Source organism: Lonchura striata, chromosome 4 (assembly GCF_046129695.1).
Source record: "Lonchura striata isolate bLonStr1 chromosome 4, bLonStr1.mat, whole genome shotgun sequence".
NCBI lineage: Eukaryota > Metazoa > Chordata > Aves > Passeriformes > Estrildidae > Lonchura > Lonchura striata.
The window spans coordinates 69,732,479-69,754,869 of record NC_134606.1 but is presented as its reverse complement, the minus strand read 5'-3'; the positions used below and the strand labels follow the sequence as shown (position 1 = coordinate 69,754,869).

General features: G+C 47.7%; 1 protein-coding gene across 1 annotated transcript; it reads right to left on the bottom strand.

Moving 5' to 3' along the window:
* Positions 1 to 1,154: 1,154 nt before the first annotated feature.
* On the bottom strand, positions 1,155 to 21,982 carry NDNF (neuron derived neurotrophic factor). Its single transcript, XM_021554913.3, has 4 exons — positions 21,614 to 21,982; positions 5,164 to 5,358; positions 4,081 to 4,205; positions 1,155 to 3,214 (listed from the first exon to the last, which is right to left on the bottom strand). Exons 2-4 carry the CDS (start codon positions 5,355 to 5,357, stop codon positions 1,824 to 1,826), a joined length of 1,710 nt encoding a protein of 569 aa, XP_021410588.2. The 5' UTR covers position 5,358; positions 21,614 to 21,982; the 3' UTR covers positions 1,155 to 1,823.
* Positions 21,983 to 22,391: the final 409 nt, after the last annotated feature.

Sequence of the window (22,391 nt, the reverse complement as noted above, 5' to 3'; positions counted from 1 at the left end):
AAAACATGTGTTTTGAAGTAAACACCATACTAAGCCAGTGGAAGAGGTACTGATCCCCACACAAGTGGCAGCAGTAAAGAGAGAAATGCTTAAAAAATTTGTCTTTAGTTAAAGGATTCAATAGCTTTCCAGACTGTGAAATACAGGGAAAGTATCTCTCTGGCAACTGATTATCTAACCTTGCTACCACTGTCCTGTTCTTGAGAATTCCCACTTGGAGTGACCTACTGCTCCTGTGCACCTTGGCACAGTAATCCACCAAGTGGGTGTTTGTAAGTTCCTTTAAGGAATCAGAGAGATCATCTCCAAAGAAATCTGAATTCCCATTATTCCAGTTATTATATAACCACATTAAACACAACAGGTGTCTTCTGATCAGTCTTCATATGGTACCTCCTTTATTTGGGGGGGGGAAATCACAACAGGCTTGGCATGTGGAATGGCACGGGAGCTTGTGGAGCCACAAAACCCTTCTGTCACCCACCAGAGCTGGGGGCAGCAGAAAGGAAAACATCAGGAGCTCCACACTGCGGGGCCAAGGAAAACTGGAGCTCACCTCCACAGGAATGGACAGGTCTGTCCATTCTTTCCCTGTCAGCAGCCTAAAAGGAACCTGCTTTCAGTCTTTATATGAATTTTGGTCCCTTTCTCTCCTACCTTCACTGCTTGAAATGGGGCTGGCCAAGCTGCTTCTCTGGGGAGTGTTTTCTATTAAGCAGCTTTCTGCAGGCTTTTGAGTCAATGGAGATGACATGGAAAAACAAAGAAGACAATTTAGAACATATGATATCTAGAAATACAGTATCTTAAAGAAATCTACACCATGGAAATAATTGCAAATTAAACGAAAGTACCTGGGGTTTTGGTAACACTGCCATTCTTGTCAATGGAAAAAATACAATCTTTTCAGTTTATTACTACTGTGGTCAAACCCAGCAGCATCCAGAAAGCAAATGCTTCCAATGACAATCTAACAAAAAAATAACAAATGACCATAGATAAGATTTGCATGGTCTTTCTAACTCAGACTCCAAGCCATGATAGAACAGGAAAACTGAATTCAGTTCAAGTTTCAGCATGTCTCTTCTGTCCCCACGTCTGTCTGCCCACTTAGAATGTTAAAAAAAAAAAAAGTCAACAAAAGGTCAATAATATATAATCTAATATGTTTTAATTTTATGTACAGGAATATAACGTTATGGCAACTTTGTACATGAAATACATACAGTATTTAAACATGAAGATCAGCTAGGTAAGAATTTACATTAGCAATTAAACTGCCTCATGTGCAGCCCAGTTAATACTTAGTTTAAATCTGTATTTAATTGGGGGGGAGATTTTAATAGTTTACAATCATAGAAACAAAAACATTTAAAACAAGACTCTATAAAATAATTTACAGAAACCCTACCATCTACACTGAGAGAAAGGGCATATGTCTGTGAGCTGTGTGTGTGAGTAACAAGATGAACAAATGACATATCTCAGCCTCTTAAAGTATAAAATAATTTAGAAGCAGTTCATGCAATATGAAAGCAAAGGCGTGCCAGCTCCTCCGAGGTTTTCTGCTACCTTGGACATCTACTGAGCATCACATGTGGGTCACTGGACACATGATAACACCACTGCCAGGTGCTACCAGACAGCACCAGGCTCAGTTCCTCCAGACAACTACTTATGTAAACAAATATACAAGTTGATATCTTTTCTACACAGTACAAATACAGGTCACAACTTCTCTGCTGTGCAAGTAGTCCATCCCTATACTGAGAAGCAGGATAATGTTCAGTCTGGAGTTCCCTGTGTTCCTCTGTCCAGGGGCACTAACAGAACTTCCTTGTTTTCACCAGTTTGCTCTGGTATTTCACCGAGTGCCCGCCGTGCCCTATCACGTAAACATCCAGCAGGTAGGACTTGCCAGGGTGCAGGCCTCTGATTGTCTCTGTGGTCACTGCTTTCTGGATGTTCTGGCTGTGGAAGTATTTACACAGAACCTTTTCCGACTTCTTCCTCGTGTCTGGACCCAAGCACTGGTTCTGCTCTCTTTTCTTCTGCTCTTCATTGTAATTTTCATCCACTTCCCTCTTGTAGATGCAGAATTTGTTCCTCTCCTGCGTGCCCAGCCACGCCACGGTGACCGAGGAACACGTGCGGAGCTTGTCGAAGGCTTTGATCCGTGTGTCTTCGGGAAGAGATGGGAACGACTGCTTGTTAGGCCTGGTTGTAGCCAGGATCTTCAGCATGGAAGCACCTTTCTTGCTGCCCTTCAGCCTAATAAGGTATTTCGCTTTTGCTTTCCCCCGGAGCTGGAACTGCCGCACGCCCTCCACACTTTGAGACAAGAGGAGTTTTCCATCCCTCCTAACTTGGATCTGAACAGCATCCAGGCAGGAATGAATGGAAAAGGTGACTTTTTGGTGAGATGAAACAGGGGCAAAACGTAGAAATTTGACTCCCTTTCTTTTGATAAACACATCTGTAACTTTGCCGTCCTTCAGGTCAACTGTTTTCTGCTTCGCCTCCTCCTTGGTCCTGGCAAAGGTGCCGACATAGGCGGTGCTCATGTTGGTGTTGGTGTTCACTGCAAACATGTCAAAGTAGTACTGCGTGTCTGGCTTCAGGTCAGACACGGTGAAGATGTTCTTGTTCCCAATACAAACTCTATGCAGGTCAACTCTCGGCTTTGGGGACGTTTGCCGCCCAAACTTGGATGATTTTAGGAAACCACGTTCTTTGCCAGAGTTGTTGTCTGCAGGGAAGCCAAAATGGGCGAAGTCAAAGGGACTGAAATCCAGACCCGGCTTTGGAGCCATCATGAAGGCATCGTCAGAGCTGAGCTTGGCTTCGACAGCACAGAGGCTTTTGAAGTTGTGCTCTTTGTTGATGACTATGCAGTACTGGATGGGCTGTCTCAGTAAGGAGGCCGTGGGGCTCGGTTTCCACGCCAGTGTCACCGTCGTACGTCCCAGAGAGGTGACATCGATTCTGGGATCATAAGGTAACTCAGGATAAGGCTGGTCTGACTCTGGAGTCGTGGTTGCATACACTTTAAAATGGGTGTCTTTCTCTGTCGACAGCAGATCCAGCTGGTACAGCCCAGAGGGGGAACTAGAGGACACAAAGTACTCCACGTCGTTGCCTTTGTAGGAGAAGAGCTCCGTGCCTTCCTCACTGGTAATCTGCTGCTTCTGTTGCTCAAGGGGCTCTGGATCACCTGGAATACATACAGAAAAAAACATTTCTACAGACACTCTCTGCAAATATGAAAAAAACAAAACTCTTAACATGCACATTTTACAACATAAAATACAAACACGGGAGATGGAAAAGGAAGGTTTTGTCTTCTGAGGAAGATGTAATTGATCAACATTTCTGTCAAAACAGAGAGGAAAAATGGTTTGCTGCTCAGGTTAAACCCAGCCATAAAAGAAATTCCACCTGACAATGGAATCTCATGAGTGGTAGCTAACACCTTCCCCTGCAGTGTCAGGCATCCACTTGGAGTTGCCATGCAGTTTTCCCCAGGGACACTCACTCGCCTGCCTGTTCCTGGTTGTGGGCCCTTGGCTTTGGCCATCTGAGTCACACTAAAATTTTGTTGCTAAACACAGTGGGGACCAGAGGTATGTCTGCCATACCATGTGGTGTGTGTGACAGTTCAGCACATGTGTCAGAGGCTCTGGCAGCCCTTTTCTCTCCTGAGTGGCAGCTACACTGCTCCGTGTCTGGAGATGAGCCCCTCCATGGGATGAGTTCAGTCCTGCTGCAATGCCAGCCCTGTCTCCCCAGTTCTTACAATGTGTAAACACCTCACAGCAAAGCCCCCATCAAACAGAGTCACTCTGGGCAAACAATTTTCTCTGGCAGCATCCAGACCCCTGTGACTGTAACCTTAGATTTTACTTCTTTGTTGTCCTTTTCCTTTTCGTGTTGCTGCCTGTTGTCAATCTCCTGCACTGGAAGATCGAAACAGCAGAAGATCATAAAGACAGGCCTGCTGCGAGACTCAGTGTTTGAGGAACCTTAAATCCTGGAGAAAAGCAGGGAAGGGGACAGGGGAAATCACTGATTCTTTGTTACCTGATCCTTCCCCACTGGCTTCCTCTGGGAGTTCCTGCACACTCAGTTTCCACTCCAGAGGGGCATCACACGGTGTCACCGTCACTGCTAAGGGAGTGTTGTCCTCTTCAACCACAAAGAAGTACCTAGAGGGAGGTTAACAGACCCACATGTCAGGAACTCCTGATGGCAGCCAGCTGGCAGGGATTGACTTGACATGATTAGGGATGGTCTCCGTGGGGCCACAGAGCCAGAGTGTTATCAACAGGCAGAGGGAGTGTGGCAAGGCTGGTGGGACAGATCTAAGGAGCAGGGCTCACACTTCTGTGTCACAGCAGAGCTAAGGGCTTTCTGGCCACCTGCCCTCCCCTCCAGCAGCTTTACTTTCTACCTCTATACTAACTAGATATAAATAATCACAGAGATATAAATGAGGGAAACAGGATCTCTCCTGGAATTTAGAGATACGCTCTTCCAAGCAGGACATACATTTTATATTGTACCCAGGTGAGCACATAGAGACACACACACACCCAGCTGCCCTCCCACATCCCTCCAGGCACCACACGTCACCTATTGTAAAATGTTCCTTGCCAATGAAGGCTGGAGGAACTATGTGATATGAGGCAATGCAGCTCTTCCCTAAACTCTCTGGGATCCTCAGGTTCTTCCCCAGTCTAACCCTCAGTATTTTCTGACCCATAAGGTGGAGTTTGGGAAGTGGGGAGTTCAGACCAGGCTGTCTAACGCTGCTTCTTTAAAGCACAGTAGGGAACAATAAAGAGGGACAAGAGTGGTGGGTCAAGTCTGTAATTTCTAATTTCCTTCCCTCTCCCATTGCCTCTAGACATGGTTTGTGGCCCCACTTCAGGGAAATTCTGCAGTCTGGGGGACCTCTGGGCTTATCCCAGAAATCAAATAAATTGGACAGACCCTCAGTTGGGGAGGCCAGATTGGGCTGGAGGCTCATGTGTTTACTTCACCAAACAGAACACTGGCATTTGTGTTTTTCTGGTTGGGATCCAATTTTTATCTCAAAGCACCCAGCAACCAGAGCTACTGTCTTCAAAGTTCAGCTTCCTCACTTGGGCCAGACAGAAATACCTTTTGGGGGTGTCTCGGAAGAGGTAGCTGCTGATTTCAGCTCCATCAGGGATGACTGAGGAGTCGTGGAAGAACGCCTTGTCCCGGATCTGCATCTGGAAGAGCTCCTCATCCCTGGTGGGCAACTTCTGGGGCCTGGAGTCGAGCGGCAGCAGCAGCAGCAGGAGCGGCAGCGGGCAGCGCAGCAGGAGCATCCTGCAGCAATGACAGGGAGTCCCAGCTCAGCGGGGGCACCACGTGCAGCTCGTCTGTGCTGGAACGTGGGCACACTTACAACAACCTGACATGCACTTTGTGTTTTGCAGGCACCTTCACTGCCACACAAATGGCAGGAGAACTCGCTGTAAGGACTGAGCTCACACTGTCACAGCGCTTGGATCAAGGGTGTCACCAAGATTTTCCCATCCTGAGCTGTGACTGAATGAAGCAAGCCCAGGTTTCAAACTGAAATCGCTACCAAAGAGCAAAAGCCTTCCACATGCTTTGGTGAGCTACACTTTGATGTTTTGCACAGAGCAGATGGAGGGTACATCGGCTTTGCTTCCCCTAGGAGACCTTGGTTGAGTGTCCAACAATCCTCTGGAAAGTAAATATTTCCAGTGAAACTGTTCTTGACAAAAATAGTGAATTAGGAAAACATGTGATACAAACCCACACATATTCAAAGCACTTTGGTATTAGCATGCAATTCAGCAGGGCTTAATCCTCAAGCCTGATGGGAATTGCAAAACACAAAAGCAGAGAATCCTTTACAAATTAGGCATAATAATTCATAATCTCAGCCTTTCATTATTATGTCTGTAACTAGGTCAGAAATTACTACCCTAACATATACACTGGGACAGGCTGGAAATCTCCTTTCAGTACAGTAGATGATCTCATCTTTAATGGCTCTGGGATGGGGTGGGGGGGAAAGGGGAAACAGCCCATTTCTGGTATATCAAGTTTAAATTATTAAATGATAACCATTTTTAATTCGGAGAATGGAAAAAAAAAGTTTAGGCCATTATCTAAACTGTGTTAGCACCGATTTGGGGAGAAACATGGTGAAAAGCTGAGCTGGCAGGAACAGTTTTATCTTGTCCCTTGGCTGAGTGTGCAGTCATGCACTGCTCTGGGTACTGCACTGTGAAGCAGCTACTACCTTATAGCAAACTCTTCCTTTTACCTTTAAGATCAAATCTGTTGCTGAGATAGTTCTTTTTCCCACCACGCCTAATATTTTATGTAAAAGTAGCAAACATAAAGCTCCTTGAGAAGTGGCACATTGTAGTCCAAGGCATACTAACAACTGCTTTTCCTAATCCCTCTCCCTGCTGCCTCCAGCTCCCCTTCTGCCTGTTCTGCTCTCAGGACAGCTAAACACAGCCACCCACATGCTGCCCAGCAGGGCTTCTGACATCAGCAAGGCTGTGGAGAGCTATTTTCACCCTCATTTTGCTTCCTCTGCCTCTTACATTTTTATTTAATCATTCCTTCCACCAACATGCAGGTCTGCCCCACTCACCCCTCCTCTCTGCTCTCCCCTGAAATCAGCTCTTTCCCTCCCCCCTTTCTACTGTTTTCTCCAACTCCTGCTGTCCAGCTCAGTTCCTTCATCTTTCTATTTTCCCATTGAAACTGGTGATGGGAGAGGGAAAAACACATGGCAGACTCAGCAGTATCCATGAGCCAGGAGTGATGTGCACCCTCACAGGATCATTGTTGTCATTTGGGATTGTTTAATGACAGCTTACTACAGTGCTCTGCTCTACAGAAAGGAAAAAGGAGTCCAGGGCTTTACCCAACACATGTAATTGCTACCTAGAGGTAAATCCTGATTTAGCTTTCCCAGCTTTTGTCAAAATTTATCCCAAACGGGTCCTGAGTTAGTTTTTGATGACAGTGGATATAGTTCCTCCAATTCAGACTGAAGTGTTGATACTTACCAGTGAAGTTAAAGACATTTGACCTTTTGGAGCAAAGATCATAAGTCAAAATATTTGCTGGCTTGAGTCACCAAAGCCAGCAGAAAGCCCCTCTCACACAAAGCACGATGAGTTTTGTGTGCTCTAACACGCTGTTTATTGATTTTTCAAGTATTATTGTTGGCCAACAGGGATGAAATTCCTTCCAACTTAATCACAACAGTTACAGCAGATTATTTGGTTAGGTAAGAAACTCTGACGCTTTCTGCAGACAGCGTCCTCCACATGAACCCCCTGAAACTGCAATCCTGTGTATTCCCATAGTCAGTTCCAGCACAATGTAACCTCTACTAAAATAAACCATTTTGATTATAGGCTAAGCTTCACTTCTTAAATAATTTCACTAGCTAATGCACGTTAAATACTCCCATAAACACTGTTTCTGTCCCCCTTAACAGCTACAGAGCAGTGACAAGGTACAGATTAGTCTCCAATTTCTTTATCTAATTGTAAAAGCATTTTGGTGTAAAAATAACTCCAAAAAGACACATTAAATTTAGTTCTGTATCCCTGCCCATCCCACACATGAAATACCTTGCAGAGTTGTCAACTGTTACTGAAAAAGGAAACTTTTATAATCTCTGTTCTTTGACAAATTATTGGAATTTTGGGTGCTTTCATTTTCATCTATCTAACCTCAGAGGCTTAAAATGGCTTAACATTTTCATGCATGACACTTCCAAAAGTGGGACAACAGCAAAGAGGCATCCAAACCTCGCTCACAGTTTTTGGGAGCTGTGCTGTCAGTGTTACACTACCCTTTCACACCAGCTAATAAAAAGATTTTAGTTTTTGCAGCGCACTCATTATAATTTGGCGGGGTTTCAAACTAAATCCTCTGTAGTTTACTCATGCAAAACATCAAGAGCAAAGCAAAAAGCCCATTTATTCATCCCATGTTTGTTTCTGGGTAAGCTCACCAGTGACTTTGACAGAGTCCTTCAGAAAATGCACTTGCTAGATGTGAGCCTGTGAATTCCTCCTCTGCCACCCAGCCTTCAGAAACTCCCAAAACCAAATTTTCTTGTCTTGGATTCGTTTTTAGAAGCCAGGTCTAAGCACTGTGCTGCTAAGCCACACAAATTACATAAAATATATTGTGTGATTTTTTTTTTGTTCTCTAGGCTGTGCTGCCTCCTTAAATGTCTTGTATTCCATTTTCTACAAGTTTGTCTTGTTTTCTTTTCTTTTAAACTCTGAGTCAATATTTTATTGATATATTCCTGCTGACTGGAGGGATTTTCCTGCTGTTTATCACTGAATTTAAGAGAGTGCCAAAATAAACAGTCCTAAGTGAAATAATAAGCACCGTTTTCCTTCTCCAGGATTGCAAAAGTGCCCTCTAATGGCCCGTCTTTACCTTTCACTTCTTCCCCAAATTCTGTCTCAACTGAGCCTTAAACCCAGAGGGAAAAGTCCTGCTGGCTGACTGACCTGGGGAGTCAGACTGAGCATGGAGCATCCGGAGTGTCCCTTCTCCTCCCAGGCAGGGCTGCTCCCAGGGGACAAGGCCACTCAGTTTTGCCTGCCAGGCACCAGGACACTGAACCTGAGCAGGCTGAGGGATGCCAGGGCAGGTGGCCAGGGTTTCCTTGGATTTGAACCTGGAATGTGGCAGTGCCATTCCCAGGTGAGCAGCTCCCAGGCTACACAAACACTGCAGTAGCAAGAGCCACACCTCAGGAGACATTTGCTTAATGAACCCAGCTGTATTTACCTGAAAAGATCAACAGATGAAAAATACATGCTGCACATTGGAAAGGGAGATACATGATTTTAAACACTTTAAAATTCACAACCTTGCCAGAAGCTTGAGGCTTTTTTCTTCTTTCACAAAGTAGGAATAACCGTTTTATAAGTGGCATTTTATAAACTTGAATTATAAGCACGTACATGAAAATAATCATTAAGTCAGGTTGTGGGTTTTATGACAATTACAATTAATTCCTATCTTTTTAATAATCTCCTTACCCAACATTTCCAAAATCTCACCTACAAAAGCCCTATATAGCCTTCTGTCCTGCCTTTAAGACCTCCAGGTAACAAAAACTCCATCTGCAAATGCCCAGGTAAACTGCAATTAGAACCAGAAATGGAGAAGATAATGGGATTTACAGCTGGCTCAGGTTCTGAGTCGAAGGACAAATTAGCTTGAGCTGTGGCAGCACCTCATGGGGTTTTCACACAGGCTCAGCAGAGTGGGCACATCCTCAACCCAGGCCAGAAACAGGTGGCCTTGGGGACAAATGAAATCACCACATTCTTGATTTCCCTGCTCAAGCCTACAGTATTTTCTTACTGACTCTTTTTGCCAGCACTGAAACATGGCTGTGTGGGGTATGCTCTGTAAGGGATCAGAGGCTCCCTGCCTATCCCACCATGGAAATCCCACCCTGCAAGCCAAGAATCCATTTTGTTTGGCTGCTGGGGATACAAACAGTTGTGTCCTCCTGTCTGGGCTTCACTGTGCATTTATTTCATGGAGACACTCACAGGAAGGCTCAGTCTCACCAAACACACCTAAGCTGTGGAGAAAGGGAGCAAAGTACTGGATTCACCACATGCAACACTGGCACCTGTTCACAGTCATCTTCCTTGATCTATGGAAATAATTTGCTTTGCTCCTCAACTGTCTGCAGGTCAGCCAGACCTGTGAAGGACTTACAATACCAAAAGAAAAAAGACCTGGGTTTACCTGGAGCAAATGCGTCTGGAATAACCAAACCCTCATTTAATTACAGAGAGTGGGAAGAGCACGACTGTAATTTAGTGAGGATAATTTCAAGGCACTGCCTGACACAGCGTTCTTGTGTTGCATTTCTTCTCTTTTTATTATATGGATAGTTAACTTTTTCTCCTCCTTACATCCTATTTTTAAACTCTGGTGTGCTGGGGGTGGGGTTTTTTTCTGTTTACATTACCAGTGCTGCATCTCATAATAAGTCTGCAGATTTATTGATGTGATTTAAGTCCAGCTTTGGAAATAAAAGGGCACTGTGTGGCTTCTTTGACTTATTATAGGAATCCTGCAAGTAAAGAGGTCATGCGCTTTTCCATTATACACTCCATTTCCAGAGATATATGCCACAAATACATGCACCTCAGCACACACGGTTATCACCTGAGCAACAGAGGAGTTCAAAAGCACTTATAAATTTGGATTGTAATGCAAGTTATTTTTAATGTGCAAACAAGGAAAAATAATGCCTTTGCAGTTTAAGCATTTACTGGGAGCTGCTCAGTTTTTTTGTGGTCCCTTTTTTTTTTTAAAGCATCACTTTTGAAAACGTGTTGTCTGGTCCTGCCTGGTGCCTGGGGAAGAGCATGGGCCAGGCAGGGCTGTGGGACCTCTCCACGGACTTGGGACAAGGAATCCCCTGAGGGGGATGCAAGGGTGTATCACTGTCTCCGTGGATTTTAAAGACCAATTTTTTGTGTAGTGCTTGACATGGCAGCTCCCATTGGCAGGAGCAGCTGTAACTGGGAGGGCAGGGGCTCTTAGGGACTTGTAATCCATGGATTAAAACTCCCTAAGTACGCAGGGACATGATGGACTATAATGGTGGCTTTGAAGCATGGAGGGTCCACCGTGTCAATAATCTGTGGATTAACCAAGCGCCTCTTGCAATTCCAATTCAACCCACAATTTTCCTTTGCTGGGAAAATTATCGTTTTAGCCAAGCAAATCTCTGTGGCATTACAGGGAAAAAAAATACGACCATGTAAAAATAGGAAGGTTTGAAGAAATAAGGGTACATTTCTTCCAAATCTTAATGGACAACAGTGGCAGTGAGCTACAGCTTGGGGGAGAGGTTAACTCCAAAGGGGCATCATTAGAAAATGCAGAGCTGTCTCAAATTAGACATGTTGAAAAGCAAACATACTCAGGGAGATACGGTATCAAAAAAATCAAATTTTACATGGACTATTTTGTTTCTAAGCTAAGACTTATTTATTTTTCCACTTTTAGTGGAAACAGATTCAACCCTGATCACATCAAAATCGTCACCCTGGAGCTGGTGGCAGCTGGACGCTTCAAAAACCAGCTGAGCCAGGAGATGCCATTTGGGACACTCAAGGAAATGCCTCATAGTTTTCCTTTTTTTCAATCAGAGACCACATACCAGCACTTCTCTCTTTCACAGCCACCTCTACCCACGAGACTCAGGGCCGAGTGTCAAACCCAAACAAACAGCGCGTCCCCGGCGGCCCCTGTTACAATGCTCGGCTTGTTCCGTGCCTCTCCTTGCGAGGGGGTGGCAGCAGCACGGGAAGCAGGGATGTGCTGGAGCACGGGGCGGCAGCCAGCTGGCAGCCCTCCCCCCAGGACAGATGTTACCTCTCCTGGCCACTCCAGCACCGGCTGGATCCCTGCTGCTGTCCCTGCTCATGCTCCCAAGCCCGTACAACACCTCCTGGATGTCACTCCTGGAGAGGGCAGGCGTCATGGGATAGGTGACTGGTACCAGCTCCTGAAGAGGAAAATATGTCACATGCGGAGAGTCTGACCCAACTCAGAGTAGAGGAATTTTTTCCATAGTCTCAGCAGGGGTTGAGCCCCAGTAGGAGAAATAAGTCAGAGAAATCTCAGTTTGCACAACTCCAGGCCATTTCAGATAACCAGCCCTGAATGCCACGCAGCTCTACCACAAATCTTTCAGCGCAAGCGCTGGGGCTGTTTTATAATGGAAAGCAATTATTATCCCCTTGTTACAAGCAATAAAAGTAGGGCAGAGACTTTCTTGTTCAAGGAAATCCCAATATAATCCTTTCCTTTAATCATAAAACAATAGCTACTTTCCTTGGCCAAGTCATTCTGCCTTCAGCACAGCTCTCCGGGTGTAGGTTGCTCCCCCTCTGTAATGAATTTCAGCAAGGGGATTAGCAGGGAGGAGCACACGAACAATTACAAATTACAACCAACACCAGCGTGTTGGTATTTGCTACAGTTTCCCACTGTTCCTCTGGAATACTTCAGGATGACATTATGAGTGAGCACCCTCGCCAAAATCCTCCAGGGACGGGGATGAAATGTCAGGACGTGATACAGAGCAGGAACAGAACCAGGATCTGCATCCTGTTGTCGCATCCTCAAACCGCCGAGGCAGGAAGGCTTGGAAAGGTGCAACAACACAAACCCAGTGTCATCAACTTCATTAACTACCAAAGGAGTTAAGGTTGCCTGAGCCATTCCTAGGGAATACCGCTGGCATGGCAGCTGCTCCTGGCCAACAAGGTGTTTGCTAAAGGGGAAAACATGAGGAGCTGGCACAGGGCAGGGAGCCACGGGAGAGGCAGGGAACGGCATGGAGCTGCAGGTCACCAGAGTGCCTCCCAAAGTAGGAGCTGGGGAAGCTGAGCTCAACCTGAGCACCGACATTCTGTGGAAAGCTGTGCCACGAGCACACTGGAATTTCTTATGCACTTCTCCCCTTCTACTTTTTGGATGGTCATTAACAAAGGGAATATTGATTGGAAAACCTGTCAAGTGCAGAGGGGCTGATTCCCATAGCTTCCATCAGATATGCATTTTCCCTCAGCATCAGGAACACCACCACAAACGTACACAGGATTACAAACCACAGCTAGTCCACGAACATTGCTATTTCCACTCACTTCCCTTCCTCTACACACACAGTTTTCCCACAACAGTAGCTCAGGAATTCTCCTTTGCCACATTACCACACTGCACCGAGGGTTTCTCACCTGCCATGGCACAGAAGAACAGCAGCAGCTTTCCAGAAAGCTGGAAGAGCAGAGCAAAACAGCAGCAGTAACAATGCATGGGGCTTATCTGCAATACCTGGGGAAGAGACTGCACCCCTGTGCTGCCACCAGAAAGGTGTTCTGCAGCGCTGCTGACTCCAAAGGAATGATGAGTTTTTCTACTGAATTCAGAGTTTGGCCCATTTGAGAATTGTTTAGGTTGGAAAAGCCCTCTAAGACCTTTGAGTGCAGTTGCTAACCCAGCACTGCCGAGGCCACTGGTAACCCATGTCCCCAAGTGCCACAACTACACATATTTTGGATAGCTCCAGGGATGGTGACTCCACCACTGCCCTGGAAAGTCTGTTCCAACCCTTTCCATGGAGAAGTTTTTTCTGAATATCCAATCTAAACCTCTTCTGGCACAGCTTGAGGCAATTTCCACTTCTGTTTGGGAGTAGAGACCAGTACATATTACTTGTGACCACAGTAGTATATGTTATATTGATAGCTGATCCCTTAAAATTTTTAATCCCTGAATTATCATCAGAACTGAAAAATTTCTTGTACTTACTATCTAAAACTGGATTCAGTTTTAGTATTTTCTGCCTTCAGCTTTAAAAGTATGCAAAGAAAACCTTAGGCCCTGCAAGTCCTTAATGAACCCTCAAGGTGCTCTCTTAGAACGATTTGTTGCGTATCAGAGTAATTTCACAGGTGCTGTGTCTCATTTTCCCTGGCTGGAAAAGGGCTGCTGAAAATATGTAAACATTTGTCAAGTGTTTGAAAATGGAAAGCCTCAAATGTAGTGCTGAAGCTGTTGATATTTACATATTTCTACCAGCAGCTCTTAGTGTTAGGGCTGGCAGATCTCAGCCACAGTTACAGCAGCAAAGACTCCAAGATCCAGCCTGGATATTGTCTCCCACATGGATCCCCACCACCCCCAGGAAGCAGCACACACCATTTTTCAGCACTGGTTCCTGAGGGGCTGTAGTGGCTGAGAGCACAGCAAGGCTCATCCTGGTGAACCACAACCAGCCTCAGCACTGCTCCCGGGCATCACTCAGCAAATTCCCTCTTCTGCACGCTTGCTTTTAGACAGGACATGGGTAGGTATGAGAAGCAGCAGGAATGCTCACACTGCCTAAATTTTGTATTTACCTCCCCAGCATCCTGATTTTAAAAAAATACACAGATTCCTACAGATAAATTAGTGAAATTAGCTCAACAAATTAGTGAAAATTGTTAGTGGAGGGCATAAGCTGCTCCAAATTTCTCAACATAGCCACCTGCTGTCCCCACCATGGTGCCTGACACTTCCCAGTGCTTCCAGAGAAAATCCAAACTTCCCCCAGCTGCTCACCCAGCATCATTCAACCCCACCAGTGCTAAGAAGCCATGTAACAGAACAAGGATTTGACTCCAAAGGGTAAAAATGATGGGGAGACAGTGAGGCAGAGCCACGGAGAATGCCTTTGTCAGAGCTGACACAAGCTCACCTCTCTGGAGAGGCTGTAAGAGCCCACGAGTCCAGCCACAGCTCACCAGCCACCAACCCATCACATCAAAGCAGAACAGGAGCACATTTAGGAGCTGCCAGTCTTCAGTCTTCCTTCCAGCATTTTTCTGTTTTCTAAGCAGTGGACTTGTGCATTTCTGAGCTGGAAAGTCCTTCCCAAGTGCAAAAAGGATGGGTGCTCCAAAGGAATTGGCACCAGAGGTTCAAACCTGCCAGGGTCACCTGCAGAGCTGTGGTAAGGGGTCTGAAAAATCAGATTATTGCAAGGCTTGGTTTCAGCTCCACTTTGCTGCTGGGCCAGTGTTTATTTGTGCAGGCTGGCAGGGGAAAGGTTAGCCCTTTATGTGCTGGCTGCCAACAAAAGTGGAGGGAACCCGTGCGGGCGGAGAGGCCAGGCTGTCATGGGTGAGCGAACAACCAAACAGCCCCAAAGCCTCCGGCCTTCTTATGGCAACCATACATCCCAGGCTGACAGAGCAGGAAAGGAGGGAGAAGGGAGGAGTTTCTGCATTCAGAGGTGACTGAAATGCACACCAAAGGTGTTTCTTTTCCCAAAGGGGGAAGACATGGTGAGAGCTCTGATGTGGGATCCAGCGCTGCCTTCTGGGGGTGTCCCTCTGCCAGCGACTGGAAATGGCTACAACATCCTTGGATGAAAGCTACTTCTAAAGGACAAGGCATTATTCCAGCATCACTGCTGATCATTGCTAAACCCAAAAAGCTGTACATTCATAAAACAGTATCTGCTCCTTGGTGCTTTGTCCCCGCAAAGCATCTCAGCAGAGGCTTGGCCATGTGGGGGGCTCTGCCCACGGGAACGATGCCCCCGGGTCCCACTTTGCTCCAACAGCTTTCACCAAGGGCCACGAGCTGGGATCTGCCCAGTCCCGGGGTGAACAGACCCACAGCAACCCCACAGTGCCCAGTGGGGAGGCTCACATACCCTGTGAGCAACAGGCTGAGCCAGAGCATGTTTTGGGCTACTGGAAACACACTGTGCTGAGGTCTATGAAGTTTGCATTTTCTAGTTTAAGCCCTAATTGCCTGGATTTTCTCATAAACACCTTGCAACTACTTTTTCTTAGATGACTGGGAATTAGAATGTGCTCCATAAATTAACGTAGCACATTTCTTTCCCTGAGCCTGCCGCCCTGCTATCACACACTTGCAAGAGATGTCTTAGACTCTTGTTTTAAAATACCTGTTTAATTCAAACATTAAATTTAGACTTATTTGCATGATGTGAGAGGGTCTTAAAACCCACTTGTTTTCCCTCTTATTATTTTTTTCTGACTATTGTACAATAAAAGGATTATAAAAGTTTTAATCGACTGATATTAAATCTTCCCTGCAAAATTGTAACTTTAATACCCCCTAGGACTATTAGACTTTTATTCATTATTTCTCATTACTGAAAAATCAGTTTGAAAGAGCCCCTAGGGTCTTCCCCAAATAAGGATAAGATCCTATTAGTTGTACAAATCATACTCAAGTAAGTAATTCTTACCCAGGAGAGAAAACCCCCAGGGAATTAAACACAGATTTAGCAGCCAAAGGAAGGGAAGGAACAGGGACTAGAAAATGTTAACACTGCACACTGAGGTGTTCCTTTACATCCAGAGACCAGCTGGCAGCTCCAAGACACTTATCTTTCCTGCACCATCATCATCTCAATCTGTAAACTGCTAAATTTCCATCAGGTTTCTGGAATTTCAAAACGCTGAGGCACGTTTAGACTGTTTGACTAAAAACAACTTAGCAGTAAATCTGCTGCACCTAAACAAAGCAGAGAGAGAGAGAAAGAGAGGGAGCACTTGCTTCTTCATGATATTCTGGCTGCTTTGTACAAACATCTTCCCTGTTCAACCATCCCTGCAAATGTGTGTGAGGAGCCCACGGGCTCGCCGTGCCTCAGCTACTCTGATGCTGCTCTGTCTTGGTACTGAGCAACTTAAAGGTGAGAAAGTTGAAAAGCATCATTTTGCTCACCCCCTAATAAAGTTTCAACAAAGTTGTGTTTTCTCAAATAATACAGGGGGGGAAAAAAAGAAAAAAGAAATAGACTCAATTAGGCAAACAATGCTTTTCCCCTGTAAATCACAGGGGAAGTGTCGGCCTCGGTGCTGTGTCACCTTGGGAGCGTGCAAGGGTCACACTGGAGGGGCACTCATATCCGGACCCATGGAGCAGGGAATGAGGTAGGAGAGATAAATTTATTGCCTTTTGCTTTTCAGTTTTCCAGGTGCTAGCAGCAAGTACCCCCTGCTTCCTATCTCAGCTGTCACGCAAACAACAAACATCTCTCTAACCCCTATGTTTAATTACCCTGAAGCCAGAGCAGTCCCAGTTCAGGCCAAACCTGAACAGCCCTGAGAAATCTATGAGAAGAGCTGAAAGTACCTGCCTGGGTGCAAGGGCAGAGCCCACTGTGAGATGCTCTGGGCAGGATCTGCTCTCCCCTCTGCTAACTCAGGCATGCTTGTGTTTAGTGAAGCAGTTGTGCAGTGGGGCTGGCTTCTCAGGCCACTCCTGCAGCTGATTATTCCAGTGTCATTTAAAACCCATCCTGTAAAATGCCTCCCCCCCCAATCAGGTTTTTGGTGAAGCTGGACTGTCAGCTACCTCACACGTGAGGTGACATGACACACTGCCTGTTTCTGACATGTCCCACATGACTGACGTGTTCCCTGCGGAGCAATCAAAGCCATCCACGCAGTCATGAGATTTTCAGCTGGTTCCTGTTACAGTTCTGTGTTAACATTTATCCTTCTCCTGTTCAGTGGGTGTCCTTGCATGCAGCAAATGAAAAGAATTAATTCTGAGAGAACAAACTTCTTTCTAATATTTACTGGTTTTCCCATCTGAATGTATTTCCAGCTTTTAGCACACTCTCCTGGAGTTATGATTTATTATCCTGACCCGTTTCCCAATCTAAGGGCAAATACTTACTCTCCTAATGACATCTTGTTAAAGTTTTCAAACATAACATCTCCTCAGCCTTCAAAGCTCCTTCCATCCATCCATAGGCTTGTTCGAGTCATCTTCTCAGGCAGAAACTATCCCTATTTGATCTAATGAGGATTTTTGCCACAGAAGTACATCTCTTCATGTGAAACAGAACAGTTTCTGCACTCTTCCTTTTCCCCAAAGCAATGCTCATTCACTCACTGCTCCACTCATAAGTTAGCAGAGCTCAAGCAGTACTTAAGTCCCTTCTCACTAGTCTTACCTGGGATATTCTCCTTCCTTGGATGTAGTTGATTTCTTCTGGTTTACTGCCCATACAGTCAGTGACACCAAAATACAGAATTCACCAGCACTCAGTATCACACCAGGTGCTCCATGATCAACATAAACATCGGTCTCATGGCCTGTCTATACATTCTCACATGGAACTTATATTCCAAACACGTATTCCTTGATATATAAACTAGCTGGGGTTATCCTCCCTGATGCTGGGGTGTTCCCAGCAGTATGTGTACCCTTGTAAGGGCTTTCAAACTTGTTTTCTTGTATATAGAGGCAGCCCTTCCCTCCTTCAGTCCAGTCTATTCTCCTCTGCATTTTATAATCAAACAGAAGAAGAAAGCAAACCCTCCCCTGGTTACTTTAACTCTCAGCAGTGGCCGAGCTGGTAGCCCTGAGCAGCTCTATCACCCTCCAGGTTACCAAGCTCAGCCCCTCCGAGCGCCGCGAAGGAGAAACGCGCAGCTTTCATCAGGCTGCCCCTAACGCGGAAAACGTGCGCGTTCAGCGGGGGCGAATGGAAAACCCGGCCGCCCTCCCCGGAGTGGCCATCGCGACAAATTAGCAAAGCTGCTTCCAGCGAAAGCGAGCCAGGCACTGAGAAGATAAATACCCACTTAGCACAGTAAAATAAAACCAGCCCCACAAAGATGTGAGACCCCGAAGCGGGACTGAAACAGTCCCTTGCAAACAGTGAAGTAATGGGCTTAAGGTTTTATTATTCGTATAAAGTTTAGTGACTTCAAAATGAACGCGAAGCCAAGCAAGACTTGTTATCCCACTAAAATCTGTGCTGTAACTGAAGCCAGTGCCCAGATGTTCCGTGGTAAAATCCACCGCCTCGCTGCATAAAAGCACCACATACCCTGACGTACACTCCTGGCTTGCCTTTATCCAAACCTACTTAGATTCTGGATTGTTTTTCTAGCAATCCTTTCAACTGCCATGGGAAGCATAAAAGGTGGTCTCCTACAAAACCATTTGGTACCAGCTTAAAATGTAACCATTTGCAGAAATAAATCAGGATTTCTTTTTAATAAACTGTTTATCGCCAGCCTCTTGGGATATAAATTGTAGAAGAAAAAGTAGGGTCTGAGTTTAATAAACATCTCATCTTTTTATATATATTAAGGCAGAAGACCCTGGCACTCTTCAAACTGAAATTTCCAGCAAACAGCCTCCATCCAGCCCTACTGAGGCCATGGGATGGAGCAGAAGGCCACTGCACAGATGGAACTTCCAGGAAAGGGTTTATTCCTTCATTTTTAGGGGATATCTAAGGTAAGCACACCTTGTAAGGAGGACAAAGGGGACTTGAAGACACCCATTCTGCCCCTGCATGCAGTTCTGGTCTGTGAGCCGGGTTGCTTTGGGGCAGCCTGGGCTCTTGAGGCAGTGAAGGATGCTCAAGCTCCAATGAGTGGATGGTGCCACACACAGAGCCACAGCACCGACCCTGCCCACAGCGCTGCATCCCAGCCTGGCTCACAGGAGGAGGATCGGGGTGCTGGGAAAGCCCCGCAGATGGGCCAGAGCTGCGTGCTGGGAGCTGTGAACGACAGATGAACACACTGGCTCTGTGGCGAAGGCATTTAAGCTGAGTGGGGAAGGCAGTGCAGGCGTGACGTGATTTTGAACAGCTTGCTTGACAGTTTGCACCAGATTGTATTTATAAACATTGGGGAAACCTCAGAGCTTTTCCTCCGCATTTCCGAAGTGCTCACCCACAACAACACGGCTGTAGGCGTGCGGGGCGATCCTACACAGCTCTGCCTCGTCTTGCTGACAAACTTCTCGCAACTAAATAAAGGGGCCCGGAGTCATCTCAGTGGGATCAGCATCCCACACAGTGCTCAAATTCCCTCTCATCTCACCACCAAATCCTGACTTTCTCTAGGGCAGCTGGGGCATGAGGTGACCTGCCGGCCCATGACACCAGTGGCATGTGCCACCGCCTGTCAGGTGTGCTGGCAGAGCCCGGCATGTCCCCACTCAGGAGTGGGACGTGCATATTTTGTCACTTCACTGGTAGGGTTGCAATGATACCCTGTGGTGCCTGCCCTCCACAGCACAGAAATCAACAGGATTTCTGTCCAGGGCCACATGGAGACAAGGAGAGTGGGAGTCCTCATCATGGAAATGTGACAAGGAATTTTGCAGACATATTGTAAAGCTCTCCCGAAATTAAGAAGGGCTCATTATCTCCTGACACAGAAAGCCCACAAGGAACAGGTATCGCTGTGCTCACAACAGGGTCAAAAACAGCCACAGGACCCTGGATACATCCAACACGGTGCCCATACACGATGCACTACTGCACATCTCTCCACATTCTTAATGGTAAAACTAGAAGGTAAAAATCTCTCAGTGTTTTAAAAAGTCCTCTTCTGCTTCAAATATCAGCAAGTTTTAAATTCTAGACATTGCTCTGAGTACTTCAGAGAGTTGTAGTGGCACTAGAAAGCTGACCTGGGCAGCTCTCCTGCAGGTACGCGTTTCGCTATGAGGCAGGAGAGCGTGGCTGGGAGGATGAGGCATTCCTGACAAGAAGCAATCTGAAATACCATTCCTAAAATAGTTCACATTCAGCGATTTTCAAAGTAGGCTAAGCAGAAACACAAAGTTTTTCCCTCAGCTCTCTCATGGCACAGCTAAGGGTGCTGATGGTGTCTAACACTCCAGCGCTGTTTTTATGGAAACCAGGTTATGGCCAAGGCAGCAGTGCCTGGCCAGGGTCACCGATGCCATAAATCACTCGCTGCCAACCGCCCAGGGAGGAATTCACCCTCACATCACTCTCGGCCCTTCCACTTTTACAGGCACAACTCCACTGTCTCAACCAAGCGTGAAATGGGTGCATCGAGGCTGGGAGCCCAGTCTCAGTGCTGGATGGGCTGCCAGAGCAGCCTGACTGCCGGATGGTCCGATGGAGACTGTGCCACACTTGTGCCTCTGAACATCTCCTGCTATCTACGGCTGCTCCCAAACAGCCAGCTGGGACAGGGAGGTCCGGAATTTACGGCAGGGACTTTGCCTTCGCTTTGAGCTCACCTCCAGCAGCTCAGTCGAGCCACGCGAACAGAGATACTGTTTCACTGATCTAATTAATATGGTAACTAGATGTGAATCATCTCCTTTGGTAGAAAAAGGGAAATCCAAGGGAAGCTACAAGCTTCAGGACCCGCTGTCTGAAACCAGCCTTGCCGGGGCTGCCTAGTCCAGGTCGGTGTCCACTGGGATGATTTCCAGAGCAGCCCCGGGTGGCACGGCACAGACAGGATCACGCTCATCCCGGGCACCACGCTAACCATCCGGAGAACCAGGGCACGCTACCGCTCAAGTGTTAAATTCACCCAGAACGAACACACTCAGAGAATCACAGCTTTTCTAAAATCTGCCCTAGCCTTTAACTGCGAAGGTTTAAATACATAAAACTTCTATCTGCAAGTGATTAAACAGCGCTTTGTAGCCATTGTCTCTGCGCTGTCGAAATAAAAACAGAACCAAGGCTGCACGTAGCAAACCTCAGCACTTACATCCCACCGTGGAGTTTTCTGTCTGCTATATTTTTTTTTTTTTTTTTTGGTAAGCACTTTTTCTCCCGAGAAAGACGTATGATGCTGGCGGAGCTGCTGCCTGCCTGGCACACACCGGCTCCGCGGCAGCGCCGGAGGACGAGCCGGGCTTCCCGGCAGCCGCACGGGCTGTGGGGCACACGGTCGCCGCGGGCTTCCAAAGGGCAAAATCGGGGAGGGAAAAAACAAACCTCGAAGGCGAGGGAGGGATCCGAGAGGGCGCCGAGGTTTCTCCGGGCAGCATCCCGCAAAAGCCGCGGCGGAGCGGTGTCGGGAGCGCCGCAGGGACGGCGCCAGGGCGGCCGCGGCCCCGGCCCCGCTCCGGCCGGGGGTCCCGCAGCCGGGTCGGGGCACCGCGCCCCCCGCCCGCCCCGGGGCAATCGGAGGGGGCTGCGCGGGCGGCCCCGCTCCCCGCCCCGCTGCCGGTGCCTTACCTTGCGGCGTCCGGTCCCGTCCCGTCCCGTGCTGTCCCTCCCGCGGCGGGTTGTTTTTTAGGGGGGCGGGTGTTGACCTAGCCCCCGCTCCGGTGGAGACGGGCTGCAGCGGGGACTGTGTCACGCACGTCCCTTCGCGCTTTATAGCCCCTTCCCTTCCCCACCCCTCCCCGCGGGGAAGAAAAAAAAAAAAAGAAGGAAAAACAATAAAAAGCCGAGGAAAGAAGCCGGGAGCCCCCCGGGTACCCGCCGCTGCCCGGGGCGAGGGCACGGCTCCGGCTTCGCCTCCCGGGAGGAGCCGCGGGGCGGCCGAGCGCCGGCAAAAGTTTGGCGGAGGGGGCGCGGAGCGGCGGCGCCCGGCGCGTCTCGCTGCTGCCGCCGGGGCTGGCGGGCAGGGGGTGCCCCGCGGGCGCGGCCGCCCCGCCCCGCCACCGCTCCGCCACCGCAGGGGCGGGCCCGGGGGGAGCCCGCCGCACCGCGGGGAGCCCGGCCCGGCCCGCCGGCCCCGGCAGAGCCGCGCAGGGGCAGCGCCGCGCCGCCCGGCTTTGTGCCGCACTCGGCTGCGCTGCCGGAGCCTACTCAACATCCATCTTGGAGGGCTGGATCCCGCCCGAAAGCAAAGCTGGGACGGGGGATTGCGGGGGGTCCGGAGGACGCGGCGCTCCCGCTCCTCTCTTTCACGCGGCCGCTGCTTGAGTCGGCAGGGGCTGCGGGAACGCTGCGGAACATCCCAATAGCGATGGAGGCGGGAGAGACCGTCAAGGATGCGTGAGAAATG

Coding starts and splice junctions, on each gene's coding strand:
- NDNF (XM_021554913.3), bottom strand. CDS start 5,357: ATGCTCCTGCTGCGCTGCCCGCTGCCGCTCCTGCTGCTGCTGCTGCCG. Junction 4,206..5,163: donor TTCCGAGACACCCCCAAAAG/GTATTTCTGTCT, acceptor ACCTCCCTCTAG/GTACTTCTTTGTGGTTGAAG. Junction 3,215..4,080: donor AGCCAGTGGGGAAGGATCAG/GTAACAAAGAAT, acceptor TATGTATTCCAG/GTGATCCAGAGCCCCTTGAG.